General features: G+C 36.2%; 1 protein-coding gene across 2 annotated transcripts in view; it reads right to left on the reverse strand.

Moving 5' to 3' along the window:
* Nucleotides 1–24132, reverse strand: part of BNC2 (basonuclin zinc finger protein 2) — a 425219-nt gene that overhangs the window by 98868 nt on the left and 302219 nt on the right. For both annotated transcript variants that reach the window (XM_014069299.2, XM_014069305.2), the window contains one exon: nt 13745–13980. In XM_014069299.2, coding sequence (XP_013924774.2) covers nt 13745–13980 — 236 coding nt within the window. The remainder of the gene's footprint in view (nt 1–13744; nt 13981–24132) is intronic.

Consider the following 24132-nt stretch of genomic DNA (forward strand, 5'->3'; position numbering starts at 1 on the left):
TCAGTAGTCAGGAGCATATGAAATTATTATTATTGTACAGTTTTGATGTGCAAATATCCACTACATGGGAGATAATTGTCAAGTAATCAGAATAAATGTTCTCCCAATACTGGTTTATTGCCATGATTTTAATCATCTTAATAATGTCATCTTAATCAGTTCTATCACTTCAACTACAAGTTTTTGTATAATTCATAGGTGGGTTTTTGTTTGTTGTTTTGTAGCCAATCCAAGACAGAGTTCAACAGTTTCCTGAGTGCCAGACTCCCCCTGCCCCCCCCCCCAGTGGTTAATAGAAGGAGAAAACTTGCTGTTAAGGATTCAAGGACATTTTTTAATAAGCTAGTTTTTTTTCAAGAACAAGAAAAGCCACTTGCAAAGAAATCAGCAATTGTGAAGCCTTCAATGCAAGTCATATTTATAGTAAAAGCACAGCTCAAATTTTCTATATCTTTCTCTCACCCATGAAACACAATAGGCTGAAAATGTCTTGCTTTTGGGTAGAAGGAGCAGTTGATACTTCTGTAACGCTGTGCAACACATTAGTTTCATCCCAGAATATCTGCTTTTTCCTTGCCCCTTCTAGTCTTTACACTTTACATTACCTTTACACTATTTCTCTTTCTATTTACTTCTTTCTTTACTCTTTCTTCATGGAGGACCTAGAACCAGTAAACTGCTGTTACGGGAACTGCACTGGTTGCCAGTCTGCTTCCAAGTCCAATTCAAGGTGATCAACAGTGATCACAAAAATATTTTAACACCAATTTGTATGTATAATTTTTTTTAAAAAAAAGTTGTTTCACTCTTATTTTGAACATTCAACAATAGCAAAGACAAATCCCAGGGAGAAATACTGTCTCAAGATTGGCTATGGAAATGTTTAGAAGGTAAGTAAAATGACTAGAGAAAAACCTTTAAAGATCTTTATAACATGAGTCCAGATTTCCTGGGTTTTCCCCAGCTAGTTGGTAAGCTGGTTTTCCCCAGCTTACCAAGTTGGTAAGGAGCAATAGAGTAAAACAAAATGCAAGACCACAGAGCATGCAAATTCTAGCATTGGGGATGGTGTGGTGGAAAAGTGGTATCTTCATTGTATAGTAGGGTCTTATTTGTACACTATAGCATCTTCACTGTAGTTCAAAGCTGTAAATGAAAAGCATCTGGGCTGACTTGTATATCTACAGGGAAAAATCCAATAAATCTGCTATCCAAAAATAGAAGTTATGTAGGACAACAACAGTGAGGGTGGGAGTTGTTTCTTTTGTAGAAAGCTATAGGAAAACCCTTCTTTCTTTGAAGAAGAGTTGTGTTGTTTGGGACAAGGAATTCTGAAGGATGAGGAAGTTTTACACTACAGGAGCTGCACAAGGCTGAAAAGTGGCATGCAAATAGAAGAATGGTCTGGGTTGTTATAAGTCAACTCAGCTTCAGGCAAAGGCCAGGCTACGTGCCTTGCTGCTACCTTTACCCTAGAAAAGATATTGGGCCCAGCATGGCATCCATCCTCTCAGTTTGACTATTGAGAGATAGAAAATACACCCTCTGCCAACACTTACCTTTAAAAGGAACATAATGAATATGCTTGAATTAGGAATGGCCTTTCTTGGACTGCAGAGCAAATTAGTGATCAACAGTGATCACAAATACAGTACATTTTAATTTTAAAAAAAGGTTGTTTCACTGTTGAACATTCAGCAATAGCAAAGACAAATCCCGGATTGGGGGGGGGGAGCATACTGTCTCAAGGTCAGCTATAGAAATGGTTAGAAGGTAAGTAAAAAAAACCAGATAAAGAAGAAAAACAGGGAAAGAAATTCACTTAACCCAATTCACATGTCTATGTCTATATAATTTACTTCTGTAACATATAAACTTCATCACAGAACTATCAGAATGTTTCCATTCACTAAGAACAAACAAACAAACAAAAAAGAAGCCACAAAATAATTATAAAACACATGGCACACACCACAATTGTGTTTATTTTATGACAGTTAACTTTATTTACAGTGTAATCTGGTAAGAATTAATTCTCAAAGGACTATATACAATTTGTGCCCAGGTTTTTTCCTCCTCACAAAACCACACACTAGAACTATGTTGTCAACCTGCGTAAATAAACTATCCTAAGTAAAAATCTCTGGTTTTCTACAGGCAAAATGCAATACTTAAAAAAAACAAAAACAGATTATTATGAATTCTTGAGTGACAAAAGCTACACATTGTAATAGCAGTAAAAGCCAGACTGGTTTTCAAACCATGGCCAAGATTTGTTAGAAACATAAAATATTAAAAAAGCTTTCTCTGTCTCTACTTTACTCTAGTTGCTCAAGAATCCTTGGAGCTTGAAAGCTTTGTGCAAATCTTTTCTTTTTCTTTCTCACAAAAGTTATTATTATAGTAAAATCTTTTCAGCGTCATTTGGAAGAAAGTGAAAATTCATTTGAGGAACTGGTTCAACTGCATTAAATTTTATTAAGTTGGCTCAATATTTGAGATTGATGCATTAAGCATTAAATAGGACCATGTTGAAGTAACAGGGCTGGGGGCCAAAGGGACTTTCAAGGACCAGGGAGAAGGAGTTCCTCTGAAGTCTGGTCCACAGTAACATCTCGCTTCTCTTAATCCCTATTCTCCTCTCCATCCATGATGCAAGGCTAGAAGGTGTGTGCACAACATAGTCAGATCCCTCCCCCACTGATCGTAAAACTTGAATTACATTTACAAGAATACTGTAAATGTCCCTTCGGTTCTTGCAAGGCAGAGACTACTCACTTTGTTAATTACTTTCATTATTTGGTTTTCTGAGTGGACAAATTGTACAGATAGTCCTTGCTTACCAATTGTCTCATTCAATGACCGTTTGAAGTTATGATGGTGCTGTTTCTCAGTCACCATTACAGATAGTACAGTACTTGCTGTCCTGTGATGGGTCCGTGTTTTTTCTTTCCCGTGTTTTTTCTTTCCTTCCCACTTGTAAAGGAGAAAGATGGGGGAGGAAGGGATTACAAAAGAGTAATTAGGCACACAACGGGAAATACACAAGGACGTTTGTGCTACGTGCTCCAGACTGCCTGTGCCAGTGCATTGCTTTTGATGTGTATTCCACATCTTTTGCTTTCTTGCTCTCTTGTAATCTCCAATGAAGGCAAATGCAAATATTATTTCTTTTCTTATTAATTATCCAGCAACAGGGAGAGCATTTCAAAGTATGAAACTGTTTCAGGTTTCATGCTAGCTATTCCAGAACTGGGGGGAGAATTCCAAAAGTGCGGGGGGGGGAGTGAGGGGGTGGAGAAAAGGAAAATAAAGTCACGATCACCCGATATCCCATTTAGCAACCACTTCAATGAGAAACAGAGTTGCCAGTCCCAATTGCGGTAGCATAAATGAGGACTATCTGTACTTTTTGTTAATGAATTTCCCTAAGATCTGCCAAGGTCTCTGATCTAGTGATATTTTGTATTCAAATACATTGTATTCCAACATAAAATCATGGTTAAGAGATTTTAAGTCTATGGGAATTGAAGAATTAGGTTCTAGGGACTATAGTTTATTTTCTTTTTCCACAAGCAATTTCCCCCCCAAATGGTCTCCAAAACATGTGTGACCATTTTTCTCCTTCAGTCCTAGTGATTCTTGCTGGCTCAGCCTGATCTGAAATGGCTTCTGTACTTTCGGATGTGTATTAATTTGCAGCTACAGAGAGATTTTCTGAGCGGCAGGATAAGAAAATTCTATTTGGTAAGTGAACATTCTTTCTGGATTATAAAGAGAGAAAAGGTTTTTAAAAAATATTTTTTAATCATGCCTTTATTATTTTTCTAGATAACTCAAAGGGGGAACACCTTTCTCTTCATATTTCCTCCACGACAACAACTCTAAGAAGTGGATTGGGCTGAGAAAGTGGCTCAAAGTCACCCAGCCAGCTTTCATGACTAAGACAGGACTAGAACTTAATTTCCTCATTTTTGGTCCGATGCCTTTACCACTACATCAAATTGGGCCTCTCTATTGTCATTCAGAGACCAGACACCAGGAAAGTTCTTGGTGTTTCTAATACTTTTGCTTTGTATTATACAATTGCAATTGCATATGGATATTTTATGTAACCCACCAAGAGTCAACTGCAAAGGAGAATGGGAGAAGCAAAGGCATATCTACATACGTACATATGTACGTATGTATGTATATTATGTATGCACTTGCCTCTGCTTCTCCCTTTCATCTATATCTACATCTACATCTACCTATCTATCTATATTCCTCACTTTATTCAAATTTGCTTTTTGCAAATTTACTATTTAGAGATTGATCATTTCCTGTAAGAATTCATTTTACACTAAAAAAAAATTCACTAGAATGTAATTTGTGTCAGAGTAGTCAATACAGTGAAGTTCTGGAAACACGCCAAACTTATTCCTGCCAAATTTATTTGAATCTTTTCCAGGAAAAACTCTTTTCTGTCTTCACTCACATATTTGTCATTGTGTTGTATAGTTCTATTTTTGCTAGAGAACAAGGAAAAGTCTCTTCAAAGAATGTAGTAATCCTACACTCAGGCGTCCCCTGGGTAATGATATAGAGTCAACTAATTCTTCCACAATGGCAGCCAGACAATCCTTGTGATACCGAGGGTTAAAACACATCACTATGAGAAGATCTCAGGAAAACAGTCCTTCTAAGGACTTAACATATAGAAATGTTGGACCAACCATCCAAATAATTAAAATCAACATAGAAGGAAAAGTATGTTAAGCCACATAAATAAATCTACTTTTACTTCTCAACTCTCACTTACTTTGTACTTGGAACTTATTGTGACTGCTTCTATCAGATCAAAATGGCCATCAACATCTTGTTCAAGCTCCTGTCCAAAATGACGAGGACAAGGACCATGAAACCAAGGTGAAAATATTATGTCATGACAAAATTATGACTTAGGATGAGCTTCATCAAGTTTATCATGCACAATATAACAAAGAATACTAATAAAAATTCATAGTGCTATGAATGTCATACTGCTATAAAATCCATAGTGCTCTGAAACATTCTGCCTCTTAATTTTCTATGATAGAAATCCTTGTCCAAAAAAGATGAAGAAAATGCTTTCACCGTACATGAAACATAACACAAGGAAGACAATGTGTTTGAGTAACATAGTACTTCAAAATAAGTACTAAAAATGTATGAGCATGTATGCCAATGGTTGGGGGTACAAATTTGACATCACAATCCCACCATTTTTAACTGGTTCAGCTCTCACATTATGCTTTCTCTCTCACACACACATACATTTCCATATTTTCTACAACATTTTCTACAACATGTGGGGGTTCAATACATTTTAAAAAAATAAGAATTAGGAAAGCAGAAAGAACCTTGCAATTTTAGGATTTGGCAATTATTTACTGTATAAAAAAAATGCAATTTTTCAGGCCTACTGACCCTTTAAATCTTACAATGCAAAACAATTTTAATTACTGTATAGTATGAGCACATAAGCTTTCCATATATTCAGAATACAAGTGTTTAATTCCCTAAAACTTTTAGAGATGTACTACTCAGTCTGCTTTGAGAATGACAGTAAGTGTTAATGACAGTTACTCCTTCTAATAAGAGACAGTCACACGTCACTGTTTTTCTTATTATTACACAAGACCAGTGGTAGTCAACCTGGTCCGTACCGCCCACTAGTGGGCGTTCCAGCTTTCATGGTGGGCGGTAGGGGTTTTGTCTGATACTGAAGCACTTTCCCTTTTTTTAAATTTAATTGACTTTTTAAAAAAAATTCATAGCATTATTTAAAAATTTTCATTAGGTTTTCATAAAATTACCATTACTGTGGAACCAGTGGGCGGTTAGAAAATTTTACTACTAACAGAGATACAAAAGTGGGCAGTAGGTATAAAAAGGTTGATTACTCCTGCACAAGACAGACACTAGCATCTCACTAAAAGTTTTCTGCTGGAAGGAAAATGACAACCCTCCCACCCCTTAGACATCAAGGAAAAGTCAATCAATGGATGCTAGAGAGATGGCAAAAGAGATTCTCTTAAGTCCCTTAGCAGGGGGATCTATATGGTCCGAGGTTTAATAATTATCTAAAACCAGAACCAGTGACAGTAAATTAAACTAGTTCCTAGCTTCAAGAATTTATGAAAGAAAAAAAATCAAGAAAAGTTCAGGTCTAACCAATAGACCATGTTATGTAAGCGTAACAATTGAGAAATCACATGACTTACAAAATAATTGTTTCACTCAAATTTCTGCACTGAACTTCATGTTTAAAACATTCCAATGAAAATGGTTCATACTGACTTTAAGGGGATTCAGATTTTCTTAGAACACATCCAAATAAAGAGTTTGCATAATGTATTTCAGTCAGAACTGAATTTCATGAGAAGCAAAACGTCTTCAAGGAAAAACAAACTCCTGTTGACTTTTGAAAAAGTACCTTTGGGTCTATTTTGCTTACATTATCAATTCAATTTCTATGTGCTAATCATATCAAAACAGCCTGATAGATTTTTGTTTGTTTGCAAATCTATTCCTATATACCAAATTTTAGAAAAGGTAGCAAATAAAACATTAACTTTGCATCCAATTCCTTTTATTTTATAAAAATAGTATCACGAACCTGTACCAATATTTTTTTTATTTGGTTTACTTTGTAATAGGGGTGGGTTCTCTATTCAGATACAATGAACACTTCCATTTTTAACTCTGGACCCACAGTAAGATTACTTTCTAAAATTCTAAACATAGAATTATTTCAAAATAAAATTATACACTTATGCCCAGCTAGGATACCAATAGCTGAGTAATATTGTTTTTAAAAAATGGCACAGGTGAGGGAAGAAACACACATATTTTTGGCTTAAGTATGGATTTCAATAACAGGTTTTGCCCCAATAATTGGACTTTATGCTTTAGCAGTTAAAAAATACCTGAGCAGGCGCTTTTGCCTCATAAATTTAAAGCACATCAATGGATTGCAAGAATATTAAGGGGAAAAAAAATTATTAAAGGCCATGCAAGATTGAATTCAGCCCAACCCTACTTAGGGCTTTTATAATGAGCAACACTGTTTTCGATATATATCAGGAATATTTCCAGTCATGCATGTACATAGCTATATTTTTTCAGTTTTTCAAAAGTCTTCAGCCTTAAAAGTCAATCTCTACTTTGTATCAAATATGCTACCAAAGATATTCTCAAAAAGATGCAGAAAGGGGAAACCAAAGGATTATTATAGTGTAATTAAGACCCTTTTCTCACAAAGATTTTGTATGGCAGTATAGGAAGGCATAGAAGAGCATTGTGGTGTGCATATACAGTACATGCTACCTTGTGTTATCTTTGTGTTTAGTTGCTTGGCATGAAGATATAAGACAAAGGCATAGTTGGGCTGTCAGAGTAGATTGGAAGGTGGGGCAGTGCCAACTTTTTGCTAGAACTTTTGAGGTGCCAGGAAAAAGTTCACTATTTTATAAGACCTTGTGCTATAGTCTAAATCCCCAAAGAGAACATAGTAGGACAGCTCGATATACTGTTGGTACTCAGCTGATATTGATAACCTGAATATTCTGGACTTCTATATATGAAAGCCCTTTAAATTTCCATTTTGGAAAAGATCACCCAATCTCTCTCTTATTTTGCAACTTTTCTGAATCCACGTTAAAGGGAAGTTTCCTCTGTCCAGTCACGCTCAACTCTAGGAGGCGTGCTCATCTCCATTTCTTAGGGAAGAGAGCCAGCATTGTCTGAAGAACCTTCTGTGATCATGTGGCCAGAATGACTATATGCCGAGGCACACAAATTCTGTTACCTTCCCACTGAAGTGGTACCTATTTCTCTACTCACATTTGCATACGTTCGAACTGGTAGGTGAGCAGGAGCTGGGACAAGTAACCCTATAATGCACTGCTCAGGTCTCAAATCCAGTCTGTGAGCTTTCCAGCTGACAAGCTCAGTGTCTTTAATGGCTGAGTCATCAAGGAATGTATAAAATCGTGATAACTTCTTTTGGGAGCACAATCCCACCTGACTGTAAAACTTTTTGGGAATTACATAATCAATTATTATAAAACTTTCCTGGCAGACCAGATTTCAAAATAGTCTACGTTGTGTTTGGATTATTTGACCCAGTCGCCCAGTATTGTACATTCTGATTGGCAATAGCTATCTATTATTTCAGACAGGGATCTTTCCCATTGGAAGAGGTACGTGCTTTTAATCAACGTTGACATCTGACAACTGCCTAGACGAATCCCTGCAGTTTCCTTGGAAAGGCTTCAGAAGTATATCAGTTTGCCATTTCCTTCTTTGTAGGGCTGAGAGAAAGGGGCTGGATCAAAGTCATGCAGCTGGCTTTGTATCTATAGTGAGACTAGAACTCACAGTCTCTCAGTTTCTAAGCTGGTCTCTTAACCACTATACTACATTGGCTTTCATTAGAATATATCTCAAGGTATTAAAAAGAAGAAACTTCACACTGACCTTCATTCCTTCTTTGGTGAATGGAAGTATTTTGTAGAAAAAAGCAATGTAAGGTTATTTATTAATTATTTATTAAATCTATATGCCACCCATCTCACTATTGAAGCAACTCTGGGTGGCCGTGTTTCTGTTTTATTAGCTTTTGCTTAAATTTAAGAAAATGTTGTCCATGTGTAAACCTAGTTTTACTAAAATTTAAAGCGCTGCCAATGCTCAAACAACTGAGGCTTTTGGATCTGCTTGAGAGTTTAATTGAATGGAAAAAAAATAAGCTGATTATAAGTAAGTATAATAAATGAACAGTTTGGTGTATGATTTATAGATGTGCAACCTTCTGCTCGCTGCTTTTAAAAAGAATAAAAGATAGTAAACATTCATAATAGTGGAGCTTCTTTTTTTTTAAAGTATTATTCTCTACAGGAATAAACCAATATGATTCTTTTTTATTTCCAAATTACTAATGCAGAATATTTGAGAACATAAGTAATAACTGCACTTACCTCGGTCACTTACCATATTCCTTCATTTGCCCAGCAACTTTGCCTGCAAGCCAGCTGCTAACCAAGTTAATATGTGGTAAGCCTTCTATAGCTGTTTTAACTTGCCTCGATAATTATTCTCTTTTTCAACTGAATTAATATTCCACACAGAGTTACTGCATCTAATAATCATTCTGAAGCCTTGAAGGCTACAGTATGATTTATCTTTACCCAGATAAACTGACCTCTAACCTGATGGTGTTTTGTAGAGCTTTGCACTACTCAGCTGTGTGACTCATAGTTGATAACTTTGCCTTGTAGACATTACCACAAAGCTGAGAGAACAGTTTACTTGTGGATTCATTCCATGGTGCAGTTCTAACTTAAAGCCTGCTAGAAAAAGGGAACATCAGCTCCTTACTGCACTGCATTGTCAATACTGATATCTTAGAAAAAGACACAGGGTGGAAAAGTAACAGTTCAGCTCACATACAGGTACTTAAACTAGGGCCACGACTGAGCCCAAAAGTTCTTTTATAAAGCAAGACAGTTGTTAAGTGAGGTTTGCATTTAATGACCTTCCTTGCCACAGTTGTTCAGTGATGCTATGCAGTTGATAAATTAGTAACACAGTTGTTCAATGACTTTGGCTTCCCCACTGACTTTGCTCACCAAAGATATAACCCTGGCTCCCTGCAACCGTCATAAATACATGTCAGTTGCCAAGCATCGGAATTTGGATCACATGACCACATGACCATTTGGATCACATGATCCAGCTGGGGAACCGCAATGGTCGTAAGTGTGAAAAATAGTCACAAGTCACTTTTTTCAGTGCTGTTGTAACTTTGAATAGTCACCAAATGGATGGTTGTAAGTCAAGGACTACGTGGATTGGGGAACTTTTGGAAAGCTCACAGGAGAGGGATAATGAATTCAAACACCTGAATATTGCTAAAATGATATTTAATTTTAAGATGTCATCTTGCCTATTTTTGTTGAAACAAATTAACTAAACTAACTGTCTGCAAATCTGCTCTACTTGTGCACAGCCATTCTAATAGGTATCTTAAAAATAAAGTATTGGCTTGTTCCTGCAACATTTGCTCAGTACAAGCTTCTTTTTTCATGCAGGAGTTATATAATATAACTGTAGGGTGTTGAACTTTTCATCTGGAAAAAAATGGCATTTTTAAAGCCTGTGTAAAAACCAAATCCATTCATCAGGATTTATTGGGATGCGGTGGCTCAGTGGCTAAGATGCTTGTCAATCAGAAAGTCGGCAGTTCGGCAATTCAAATCCCTAGCACCACGTAGCGGAGTGAGCTCCCATTACTTATCCCAGCTTCTGCCAACCTAACAGTTTGAAAGCACGTAAAAATGCAAATAGAAAAATAGGAACCACCTTTGGGGGAAGGTAATAGTATTCCGTGCGCTTTCGGCATTTAGTCATGTTGGCTTTGAAACAGAAATGAGCACCGTCCTCTAGAGTCGGGAACAACTAGCACATATTTGAGAGGGGAACCTTTACCTTAGTCTTTTCCTTCACCTTTTAAGCAACAATTATTTAGTCCCTAAGAATTTATAATACACAGGGACACAAGAGAAAACTGTACATCTGTGAGCAGAAATGATATATTTGAATCTAAAGTGTATGGGAATGGACCTACTTATGTTTTCACACAATGAAAAAAGAGTTACACCTAATTTACGTGTAGACAACTGCCAACTGATTAAAGACTTGAAAGGTTATTAATAAAGTATCCCCTCTAACATGCTTATTAGTTTTTATGAGATAAGCTCAGCTCATCCAAAACTGAGAAATATAATTATAGAATTAGGATAAAAACAAAAGGCAAATGTTATTAGGAACAAACCAATCATTTGATCTTTATGATGAAACTAGTACCCTTATTCTAAGTTTACATTCCTCTGGCTGCAGTTTCACTTTTACTAAAAAAAATCAGATTTGGAATATATAAGAGAGTATACAGCAAAAACAAGGCTATGTCAGTCTTAGTAAAATGTCATGGAGTTAAATACACCTCAACATGCTTCCCCAACAGATCAAAAGTGTGCTTTCTGAAGAAGTGGACTCTATCCCTCTATTGTATTTTGGAGATATGCATTTAAAGCTAGAACATCCAGAGCATTGCTCATTCTCTTTCTAAATTTATCTTTCTAAATATAAATTGATCAGAAATATTTTCTTTAAAACAAAAAAAGGCTTCCTAACTTATAACAAATTCTGGTCTACTTCTTATACAGAAGCAACAAATCAAATACTTATATCAACATCTAATAGTAGACCATGTTATTAGGATGGATGGATGGATGGATGGATATATGTGTGTGTGTGTGTGTGTGTGTGTGTGTGTGTGTGTGTGTATGTATGTATGTATGTGTATATATATATATATATATATATATATATATATATATATATATATATATATATTTAAAGTCATATTTATCAGCATAAATATTATATATATATATATATATATATATATATATATATATATATATATATATATATATATATATATATATATATATATATATATATATATATATATATATATATATATATATATATATATATATAATCTGTGGAACCCTCTCAGTAGGCATGTGTGCCATCACCAGCTGGTCTTCGGGTTTCTGACGCTCCGGTGCCCATGTGAACGTGTTTCAATTTGGCTACTTGGTACCGAAAAGGTCCACCATCACTGCTCTAGTCATTCTCAGTTCAAGCATAACCCTAAACTGTAGCTAATGAAATTGCTGATTTTCAGTAAAACACACATAGGCTGCATTCCAATGATGCACCCTTAGGTAATTTTAGTTCAGATGTGAATGTGCCAGAGGTGTGTTTTGTGGGTTCAGGCTTGCAAACATAACTTGTTTATAAATTTCTGTGTCATCTCAAATATGGCACAATGGCTTAATTTGGCAAGAATAAGATAGAAAAAGAACCAATGTTTTATTTTAATCTTTTTCTGGATTATTCTGGTTAGAAATAACTACTGCACTCTATTTGGATGACAAGGTAACTTAAAAGTAAGCCAAGGGCACTTGTAGCTAAAACATAGTTGGCCAAATTGTTCAAAGTGAACCAGCTTAGAGCTCAGGCTACAGACTAAGCTCCAGATAATCTAAAACAGAAGTTTCCAATCTCTACCATGTACATGCATTACAGCAAAGCATGCAAGCTTAGAGAAATGCTTATTTCTGAAACATTAAACCATGGTTTTACATTACCTCCAAACACAGTGATTATTTAAACACAGGATGTTATTGTTTTTGCAATCACTGTGTTCTGTTTAAAAATATAATATGCAATTATAGATAATAATTTGATTATTTTGCTTTCCTTTGAGCATTCAGTTTTATACTTGCGTACCTGAAGTTAATTTCAAAAATGCCAATTCACAATTTGGCTATAGTTTGTGTTTTTCAATTTAGTGTACAGTATTGCGGGATTTTAACAATGTAGGTTTATGCATACCTAATCAGAAGACCAGCAAGACTTTCTTTCAGGTGACTGTACACAAATGCATCCTAAATCTTGCATACTTTATAAATAAGGGCAATCGGTTTCCTGCCATCACATTTAAGCATAAAGCATAAGTAACCAGGATATTCAAATGGAATACAATTGTGGCATAGTCCATATCTCAGGTAATAGCCAATAAATGCTGCTCATTACTTTCCCTGATATGAAAGTAAACTATTCTGAAAATCTTATAGTTAAAAATGAATAATACTCATAAAAAGATTTATCATAAGGACAATGTTTAGCTAACCCTATCGTTCTTGATGTATTATTTTAAATAATATTTATTTTCAATTCATGTGGGAGGGCTAGGAATTGTACCAATTTCAGAATGAAACATCAAAATCCTAAAGGTGTTTTTAAGTCATTTAATTCTTGCTATGCAGTAAAAATGTATAGGAGAAATGTTTTGGTGAATTTTTAAAACTACTGGTAGTTCTCGACTTACAACAGTTCATTTAATGACCAAAGTTACAAGGGCACTAAAAAAAAGTGAATTGTGATAATTTTTCACTCTTACAATTGTTATCGCCCCATGGACAAGTGATCAAAATTCCAACACTTGGCAACTAGCTCATATCCATGACAATTGCAGTGTCCTAGGGTCACGTGATCACCTCTTGCAATGTTCTGACAAGAAAAGACAATGGAAACCCAATTCACTTAATCACCACGAATGAAGGCTAATATACGTGTCCCAGGATAATGCTGCGGGATTCAATTTGGGTCGGTCACCGGAACTAGAGGTTTAGTCCTCTGAGCTTTTGGATTCATGCTGGAGCTGATCTGTCGAGGGAAGGTCCCTGAAGAAGGACTCCAGCATAAGTCCAAAAGCTCGGAAGATGAAGGTCCCAGTGATGGACCCAGATTGGAACTTAATAACCATGTTGCTAACTTAACAGCTGCAGGGATTCACTTAACTACTGTGGCAAGAAAGGCTGTAAAGTGGGGCAAAATTCACTTAAAAATTGTCTCATTTAGCAACAGAAAGGTTGGACTCGATTATGCTCGTCAGTTGAGGACTACCTGTATTCAGGGGGGGGGGGGAAATCACACTTTTGGTAACATTATTTTTCCTCAATTCCATACAACATACCTAATACATTTTAAGGGAGGCACTGAGCAAAGAAATAGATGTCTCTCTTGTTTTGCTTTTTTAAAATCCTGGGACTATCTACCTGTTTGTGAACAGGGTTCCTACCTGAAGGATGTAACCCCGAACATAGTCGCGAAGAGTCCAGCCCAAACCGTGAAGGATGTGCAGTACTTCTTCCTGTTTCAATACACTGAATAGTCGATCAAGCAGAATCTTCAGTCTCACAGGCACAGCCTGAGTACCATATAGCATCAAGCTGCTGATGTCGAACACAACGTTGGATTGTACAATCTCCACTTGAGTTGGATGGTACAAATGCTGAGTGCTAAGCTTGTCCAAAGCTGCAAGAAGGAATAAATAAAGAGAATGGTGACATGAGGACAGTACATTAAATTGAATATTTTATCATTAAGATTAAAACATGTAATATTATTGTTAAGATTATTAAGGTAAGAGCCATGGTGGTGCAGTGGTTAGAATGAAGTACTGCCGGCTGCCTACAATTTGGCAGTTCGAATCTCACCAGGCTGAAGGTTGACTCAGCCTTCCATCCTTTCGAGGTGGGTAAAATGAGGATTCAGATTGTTGGGGGCAATATGCTGACTCTGTAAACTGCTTAGCGAAGGCTGTAAAAGTGCTGTGAAGCGGTATATAAGTCTAAATGCTATCGCTAAGTGCTATTAAAATATACTGTTCAAACTACAATTGTAGGCTACATTAAAGGAGCAAATTACACTATAATAACTGAAGACAAGGTGCCCAAAATACACATTTAAGTACACTGATAGCAAATACCTGACTAATAACAATACTGTTAACCACTCAACAGACTATGTTGTACAATAGATATTTTCTCTCTTCTGCCCATGTTAAGGATAAAACTATTTAGAGAAACAGATAAATTTATACACCCAGTTATCTACCACACATAACACAACTCTATTATTCTGTTACACACTCTGTATATGTGTGGTAGATAATTGGGAATATAAATTTAGTATCTCTCTAAATCGTTTTATCTTTAACATGGACAGAAAAGGGAAAATATCTATTTTTACAATGTACTCGGTTCAGATGAAATGAAATGAAATAATGAAATAAAAGCTGAAAATAATGTCGGCTTTTAACTTTCACTTAACATTTTGCTGTTTGAAAATATGTTTTTAATACATACGTGCAAGCTCATATATACACAAAGACTTCACCCAATAATCCCTCTGGCTTTGCCCCCTTTTCATTCAAATAACATCAATTCAACTGTTTCTTGATTTTTATTCTGAAAGACTCAAGAATCCTTGACGAAGCGTAATGTTTAACAAAATGGACTTCTTTATTATACCTCCTGTTTTTTTTTAAAATGCAGTTTTGTCAGCTTTAAACATTTTCTTGCAGGGAGCCCTCTTCCTCCTTATGCACTTTGGTATCTTCTTTGCTGGTGATCACTGGAGAGCTCATGTACTCTTGATAAATTGCTTTCTTCTATCCCAGCATAAATGCCCTTATCATTTCCCTACTGGCTACATTCAGCACACTTACCCCCTGGGACACTTTGTCAAAGAATACTGGTTTCCTCATATTTCATTTCTTGCTCCTGATTTGTCTGATCTTTCCTATTTTAGCTGTTTAGTCAACCTTGAATAAATAGGTTTTTAAAAATTAATTTGAAGTTCACAAAAGATAAGGGATTGGCAAGCTTGGGGACTGAAGTCCTCCGTCTCTTCGCAGAGCATTCACTCTGCAGAAATATGAAAGGAAGTATCAATACATATACCATTAATTGTTTGATTTACTTCCATTTAAAACTCATCCATCACTAACAATCAAGAAAAGCATTGTGCTTTCCGTGTAATTATGGAATTGCTACAATACATACAGTAACTATAACTCATTATCTTTAAACAGTTTTATCACCTGATTAAAAAAAAAACCAAAACTCTTTCCCTCTCTCCTCTCTTCAGTCAATCCTCCAACTGTAAGTACCACATTCCTTTTTCAGTTTATTTTAACTCATTACAATGACATCGATATGATCTATGAGCCATGGTGGCACAGTAGTTACCATGCAGTATTGCAGGCTAATTCTACTGACTGCCAGCAGTTCGATTCTCATTGGCTCAAGATTGACTCAGCCTTCCATCCTTCCGAGGTTGGTAAAATGAGGACCCAGTTTATTAGGGGCAATATGCTGGCTGTAAAACATTATGAGGTGCTATATAAGTCTAAGTGCTATTGCTATTCCTATCTACCTGTACCTTGAAAATAGTGAACAATATTAATATGACTGTGCAGCACAAGCTAAATTTTTCAGAAGATACTATTATTTTGATTACATGTCTAGCGTATGTAATTTGATAGCTAGATGATGCAAATGGATTTTCCATGTCTTTATTATGGCTAAGTGTGTTTGTATGTGTAGAATGTTTGCATTAGGTAATTATACAGAGAAATATAACTGTTTATAGGCAGTCCTCAATTTGCAACCACAATTGAGCCCAACATTTCTGTTGTTAAGCAAGACAGTTGTTAAGTGAGTTTTGATCCTTTTTATGATCTTTCTTGCCACAGAGGTTAAGTGAATCACAGCAGTTGTTAAGTTGTTCAGTGAATCTGGTTTCCCCATTGATTTTGCTTATCAGAAGGTTGCAAAAGGTGATCACATGACCCCGGGACACTACAACCATCGTAAATATGAACCAATTGCCAAGCATCCGAATTTTGATCCTGTGACTATGGGGATGCTACAATAGTAGTAAATGTGAAAAACAGTCATGCCACTTTTTTCAATGCTGTTGTGACTTCTGTCACTAAATGAATAGTTCTACAGTAAGTCAAGGACTACCTGTAATATTCTAACAACATATTCTTTATTTTTTCTGTTTTTGTTTATTTTTTAAAAGCACTTATTAGGTATTTTTAACAATGTATGTATCTTTTTGCTTTGTTTTGTTCTTTTGTTATTATTTAAGATATTTCTATGCCCCTTGCTTACATGTCTTTCTCTAGGCCTACATGATACTAAAGCAGCAAAATCAATCACTGCCAGAGTTTTCATCTGCACAAAATTAGAGATTACGAAGTAGATTGTTTCTCCCTTCTCATCCCTTCTTGATATTTGCATTACCATGCCAGCAGCATTGAAGAAACCCAGGAAAATCACTCTCCAAAAGCATCTGAAATTTATTGCTACCCTGGAATAACCTCTTGTGTTTGTGTTCCTAGGGATGCTGTTGTAACTGGATCCCAGGTGCTGATGGAGTGGTGGGACATATACTGCTCCCCTTCCCCCAAAATATCCCTCTCTATAACTAAATTCCCATTCACAATGAGAAAATGAAGGACAAGTGATGAAACTGAACTGCAGAACTTCACAAAATCCTCTTTTATTTCTGAAAATGCAACAAGTCCTCAGTTAACTACTGCAATTGGTACCAGCAACTCCATCACTAAGCAACATGATTGCAAAGTGAAAAAAATTGCATGATTGTACCAACTCATGACAGCAGATCCAGCAGTTCTAATTGAGGTCATTAAGCTTGATGTCATATGATTATGACTTGCAATTTCCTGCTGCCTTCTCCATTGAGTTTGTTTGTTGGAAGTTGGCAACAAAGAGTCACAAATAGTGACTATGTGATCTTGGGGCACTATGACCATTGAAATGGCATGCTGGTTGCCAAGCACCCATTTTGTGATTGTCAGGACAATGTGACGGCTATAACTGTGAGGACTGGTTGTAAGCCTTCTTGTTCAGTGCCATCATTATTTCAAATAGTTCCTGAATGAGTGGCCACTAGGCGAGACCACTTGTACATATCATAACATGTCAAATTGGCATTCTGAAGTATAATTTGCCAACTTCAGCAATACTATTATAGAGGCAATATAGATAAAGCAACATCTATTCTTTAATGATAGACGGTGGGGGGGAATAGTAAAACACTTTGGATAGTCTGTCAATAGAAACCACTTAAACTCTCAAATGAGCAGAACAAAGAATTTGCTCAAGCTCATAATTATATCTAATTTCTCCCAAATAATATCCATTAATTCACACTAAGAGTTTGGAATAAGAAAGATCACCACACCGTCTATAGGAATATATGAAAATCTTATAGGATATTCTTAATTATTCAGTTTGACGATTCTGATGTATTAACTTGGTTCATGCAATACATTTTCCCCTGTTGGGAAGATGCCAGAAGTAGTGTCGTATTTTCCTTTGGAAATGTTTCTAAGGTTCTTTAAAAGCTTCACTTTCATAGTCCCAAGAGAGTCTCTAGAGTATGTTTCACACAGGACATGAAACCTTTGTCTTGAGTTCATGAATGATATATAAGAGTGTTTTTTGTTTTCAAAGGTGAAGAGATTTGCTTGTTTCAATTGACCTCTGGATTTTCCTGAATGGAACACTGCATTATTGCAAATATTTCCCCACAGTGTACTTTTATGTTGGCACTCTGTTTTCTTTTCTTTTTTCCAATGGATTGCTTAATATGTTTATAGATTATCCATGCTGTACTAAAATAAATACAGTATGACTATTTATATGCTTTATTTTGAGCAGAATTTGTGCAATCTTAGTATATAATTCTTTTAAGAGGAGAGAAGCTGGTATTTACCAAGTAATTGTAGTTTAATCAAAAAGGTAATTGAACCAGTTCTTAACCTTCTAGATCAGGGATGTCAAACTCAATTTCATTGAGAGCACATTATTAGGATTCTGTTTGACCCCGGGGGAGGGGGCAAAGTGGCCGTGGCCAGCTTGATGTCACTCATATTGGGAGTGCCTATGGAACTCCATTTTCGGCCCTCCCGAGCTCTGTTTCTGCTAGCAGAGGCCCTGTGGGCCAGTTCTTTCCTATTTCCAGGGTGGCCCTGTGGGCCAGATCTGGCTCCTGGGCCTTGAATGTTTGAATGTTTATTTAATTTGTATACCGCTCCACTCCCAAGAGACTTGAGTTTCACATCTCTGTTATAAATGGTCACCCAGGTTTGGCAGGTGGATAAGGATTTTCATATCTGTAGAACTGGTAATAATAATAAATATTTTATTACATTTATATTTCATCCAACTTCCAATGACTCATTAATTAATTTAAACTAATGAGTCAAGTACAGAAAGGACAAATCCTACCCTTGTCAACCTCCACTCCTAAAATAATATTTTATAGGTTTTATAACTATATATTTTCCTACTTGTTCACAAGGGGGGGGACCAAAGGTAATAGAAAATAGATATATTTTTGCAGATGGAATGTTTTATTTACACCCATATGCTGTACATATATACTTATTCTAAAAAGTCCCATCATGGCCTTGTTAAATGCAGGGGATTTCCTTCTAGAATTTCTTTCAAATAATGTTTATCTAATCAGAAAAGATGTCTGATGTCCTGCATATTTTTGTGGAAGGAGAATCCATATTAAGTTTGCAAATAAAGTATTTTTAAAATAAAGAAGTTAAAATGTTTAATATTTCCCAGCAAAAGAATGATCATCTTGCATGGTCACTTGAGCATTGCTTATCAAATTATTACTCTTTGAAAGAAAATATAAGTGGAATCCTTACAGCACTAAATAGATGCAATTGTAGGAGGGGAGGGAGAGGGAGAGGGAGAGGGAAGGGATTAAAAGTGCCACCTGAAAAAGGGTAAGTGAATTTACCCCTCCCCATGAATTCTAGTATCTGTTCTAATAACCCTTCTCTAAGTGGAGAGTAAATTAAAGAAACATAAAAAGTTTAAAAGGGCACTAATATCCAACGTACTTAACCCTGGGGAAAAATAGCCATTTGTAAAGTTTTTGGTTTTTGTTTATATGAAGCATTTAACTACTTTGTTACAAGAGTTTGTAGTCTTCTTTATGACACAATTTAATAGGTTGGTTGTGATATACAAAGTCCTACATAGTGTGAAATTCAAATATTTAAAATACTGGATTTCCTATATGAACCTATCAGAAGATGCTTTGCTTGAGAGAACAGAAAAATAAATTTTATTTTGATGTTGCTCCTAGATTCTGAATATTTTTGCTTTTTATTTTGGCATTAAAATGGACTTTACAGCTGAAGCAGATTAAAAAATGGTGCTTATCAGTAATACTTGCCAGATGCATTTAAAGATACTTCCAATTTTCTCTTTACATGTTTCAAAAAGTCCCATAAACAGCTATCTGTACTGCGTCACTATATCAAAAATGATAAATTTAAATTTCAGAAGGTACTTAATTTTTTTATAGCATCTCATATTAGCCAGCTCAGCATCCTAGAAATCTTTGTGTAGCTTTTTTTCTTTGCTCTTGAGATATTTTGCCATTTAGGGCTTGTGTGCACTGAAGTGTTCTGGACATGCAACCATATATCCAAATCACTAGGCTGCCAAATTCCTTAAAAAACAGCAGGTACAGAATTGCTTCAATCATATTAAGGCACCTGCCCTCTTGAATGAAGTTCTCCTAACATCTGGATGGCTCCCATCCTGCTAGTATTTTGATCAACCCTAAACACAGAATGGTTAGTGTTCACCCCTAAGGGGATGTTAGATGTTGGTGGGATGTTTTGGGGTTTTCCTGTTGGTTTTTTTAAAAATGAGTCTAGTTCTGTCGTTTGTTTTTGTAAAATGGCTTTTATATTGCTGTGGTGTACTGTCAGCTACTCAGAGTTATTTAGAGTTGTATAGCATCAAATCAAATAAAAAAGAAAGGTGATAGACAGAGGTAATGAAGTAACTCCAATAGATTATAAAAATAATTCAAATGTGATTATTGGACATGTAAATCTTTGGAATAAGATGTAAGCGAACATATTTGTTTATTAGCCTTGAAATTAAGCTACCTTGGCTGGTTTGGACTTTTCAGTTACTATACAACCCACTGATTTTAACACTGCTGAAGGAAAGCAGGTAAGGGAAATGGCTACTTTTCTATGTATATTTTATTGGCATTATGAGACTTTGAATGATTCAAAGGAAGTTAAATACACACCATGCATTAAACCAATGGCAAATGCTTACTCAATTTATCAAGTGCCAGAAACTACAACACTAGTTTCTATTTCACATATTTTTTAACCACTAAAATTTACCTATGGCTATGCAAGACCTCTTGTTGACCCCAAACTACTGCACACTGAGAGACTTTTAATAGGTACCACAAAGTCTGAGCGCATACTGAATTATGGCCCATATATTGAATTATGGCCCACGTTTAGTCCAAAAATATAATGTGATTCTTGTGACAAGTTGTGGTTGATCATGAAAGTTAGCATTGAGAGGCACATGGTAGAACCCAGTGGAAACCTGAAATTGCACCCAAAATCCAGTAATTATCCAATCTAACCCAACATGGGATGCTGTTTTAATTTACACTGTATCCCATAGCTACAACATGTTTATATAGCAGATGAGAAGGAATAAAAATAAGAATATTCTCCTGGCCAACATCCCCCAACACTGAGATTTTTACATCACTTGTTAAAGGATTTATCCTGCTGTAACAACATGTGTTAACACTTAGCACTTAGACTTATATACTGCTTTACAGTGTTTTACAGCCCTCTCGTTTTATAGAGTCAGCATATTGCCCCAACAATTTGTGTCCTCATTTTATCCATCTCGGAAGGATGGAAGGCTGAGTCAACCTTGATCCTGGTGAGATTTCAACTGCCAAATTGCAGGCAGTTGGCAGTCAACAAAAGTAGTAGTATTGCACTCTAACCACTGTGCCACCATGGCTCATAGTTCCAGAGAAGACATGAGAAGACTTTAAAGCACTAATTGGTTCACTCATTTTATAGACAGACAACTGCTACAATTAACAGTGAAATGAACATATGATCTGAAATATATTCACTCTAGATTTTGAGAAACCTTGGTGAAAGATGTTCTCAGTGATGGCACCTCCCAGAATAATTCCTTCTTTTTATTACCATCATCAAAGCTCATTGGCTTGTTTCCATCCTCCACGTTAAACTCTGAAGATAAACAGACAATGCCAATGAAATGTGCAAATCCAACTTCTATTCTTGCTGTGCAGGGTTCAGTCTGATGAAGAGGCTGCTGACCAGCAATTGTGTAACACTAACGGAGAAGGGCCAAGGTTCACGGGGAATAACAGTGATCCCCTGTTGGATGTGGGACTTGATAGGTGCTGCAGGTTACTAGATGATTAAGTGACTGAATGCAAAAGCAAAGAATATTCCTGATATTTTGACAATTTGCAAGTAACCATAATAAATGTTTTCAAAATTCACCGGATTTCTCAAGGTGTTTATAAGTGGCTCTTGAGAATAGTATAGGTTTAATGATAACACTGCCCCATCTCAAATCTTTCTTAGCTCCTGGTGGATACACTGAAGAGTTGGCTCTTCTTCTACTTATTAAAATGTAGCAAAAATAAGAAATATTAAATACAGAAACATCACATTTTAAAAATCTTCTCATTTTTAGTTTGTGCAATATATGAGCCATTTTTTCAATTTCCTTCACATGTCAAGAGCAAAATCACTTGGACCAATTTGCAGGATTTGGGTTTGGCTACTCTGAAGAAAAGAAAAGGACTAGGTGGGACATGATAGCAGTATTATAGTATTTGAGAGGTTGCCACAAAGAGGAGGGGGTAAACTTACTTTGCAAAGCACCAGAGGGCAGGACCAGAAACAATGTATGGAAACTAATCAAGGAGAGAAGCAACCTAGAGCTAAGGAAAAATGTCCTAACAGTGAGCACAATTAACTAGTGGAACAGCTTGCCTTTAGAAGTTGTAGGTGCTTCATCACTGGAAGTTTTTAAGAAGAGATAGTCACTTGTCTGAAATGATATAGAATCCCCTGCTTGGGCAAGGGATTGGACTAGAGGACCACAAAGGTCACTTCCACCTTCATTCTTAAAATTTTGGAAAACCTGCTCAGTAGGAAAGTTGATGGAACATTAAACTTTGGCTGTACTACAGTGGTGGGTTGCAGACGGTATGCCCCGGTATGGGCATACCGGATCCTGCCCTGACCACCGGATAACATTCCGGTATGGTGCTCTGGAGGACCCACCTGCCCGCCCACGCTCCTTACCGGTGCTTTATGCTGTTGGTACTTCCACGCACGCACATGGCGCCTGCATGACGCTCTGCGGAACAGCTGGAGCATCACGGAGGCTTGCAGAAGCATCATTTGATGCTAGAACGCATGTGCGTGCCATGCACGTGCATGTGGGTAACTCTGGGGCCCATCACTGCTGTACTACCATTTTTACAGGGACATAAGTATTTCTCTTATTTCTTCTCTTCTGCAATACTATCCAGGTTAATCAGATCCTTATTACATAAACTTTCTACTTTTTAATTTTATTTTAATATTAGCATTACCAGTTTTGTGGCAAAATGTTGTGTTGCTTCAGTTAACATACTGCTTCCCCTGGTTTTTATATTAATACATTTATTTCTTCTGGATCATTGATCATAATAAAGATAGGTTGCTATGTATAATTTTCTCAAATGTGTATATATATAGTAATTTGAACCCCGCAAAAATTACCAAACACCTGTCTGGAAGTTCCTAGTTGTTTGTTTAGATAAACTAGAAAGAGCCTCCACTCATAAATCTACTGAATTTACACAAAACAGAAAAGATTATTTGAAAACTGTAAATAAAGCTTTCATTAATTTCTATTTGTATGATCTGATTCCAAAAGGAAAAAAAATTAGACGGCTACTGATTTATGTAGCCGAAAGCAGAACCAAGGTTCGTTCACATATGATGCTTGCTCCTGCATTTTTTCATCCCTCTGTAAAACTTTGAACTTCATCCAGGTTTGACACACTGCCTCTTCAGTTAATAACTATCAAGTTTCTCTTGTCTCCTGTCTACTTTTCTTTGAGGCAATTGCGCACTCAGCACCCCGAGATAATAACACACATCTATGAGATAAAAGCAGTGGCATTAATGTAATTGTCTGCCTCTTTCTCTTTAGCCTAATCTTTTTTTCTTTTCAGTTTTGACTGTCTGTGTGACACCTGTTTTTGTCTCCTCTGATCCTACGACAGGTTTTCCGCTGACAAGGTTTTTGCCTGACAGAGATTCTGCCAGACAAGAACATAATAAAATATGAAGAACTGCTTGTCAGTGTTTCTGCCAATAAACACATGAAATAACCAAAAAGGAATACCCTAGGTGCGTTTCTTTGCTTTCTTTTTTCTAAGGGGACCTGAAATGGCCATTGGCTTGTTGGGAAAACAGACTTTCTCATCAATATCTCCAAGCTAAGGACCTTCCCTTCTCTGTCTTTCTTTCTTTCTTTCTTTCTTTCTTTCTTTCTTTCTTTCTCTTTCTTTCTTTCCTCTCTCCCTCTTCTTTCTTTCATCTTTCTTTTTCTCTATCTTTCTCTCTTTCTTTCTCTTTGTCATCTTTATTAAACTTATTATGGATGGATGGATGAAAGGAACAAAGAAACAAAAGAATGAAGGAAGAATTTAATTTTCCTTAAAATGTGGAATGATTCAAGTGGT

This window comes from Thamnophis sirtalis, unplaced genomic scaffold (assembly GCF_051295495.1).
Source record: "Thamnophis sirtalis isolate CommonGarterSnake01/CBP01778 unplaced genomic scaffold, rThaSir2_p1.2 scaffold_5, whole genome shotgun sequence".
NCBI classification, from domain to species: Eukaryota; Metazoa; Chordata; class Lepidosauria; order Squamata; family Natricidae; genus Thamnophis; species Thamnophis sirtalis.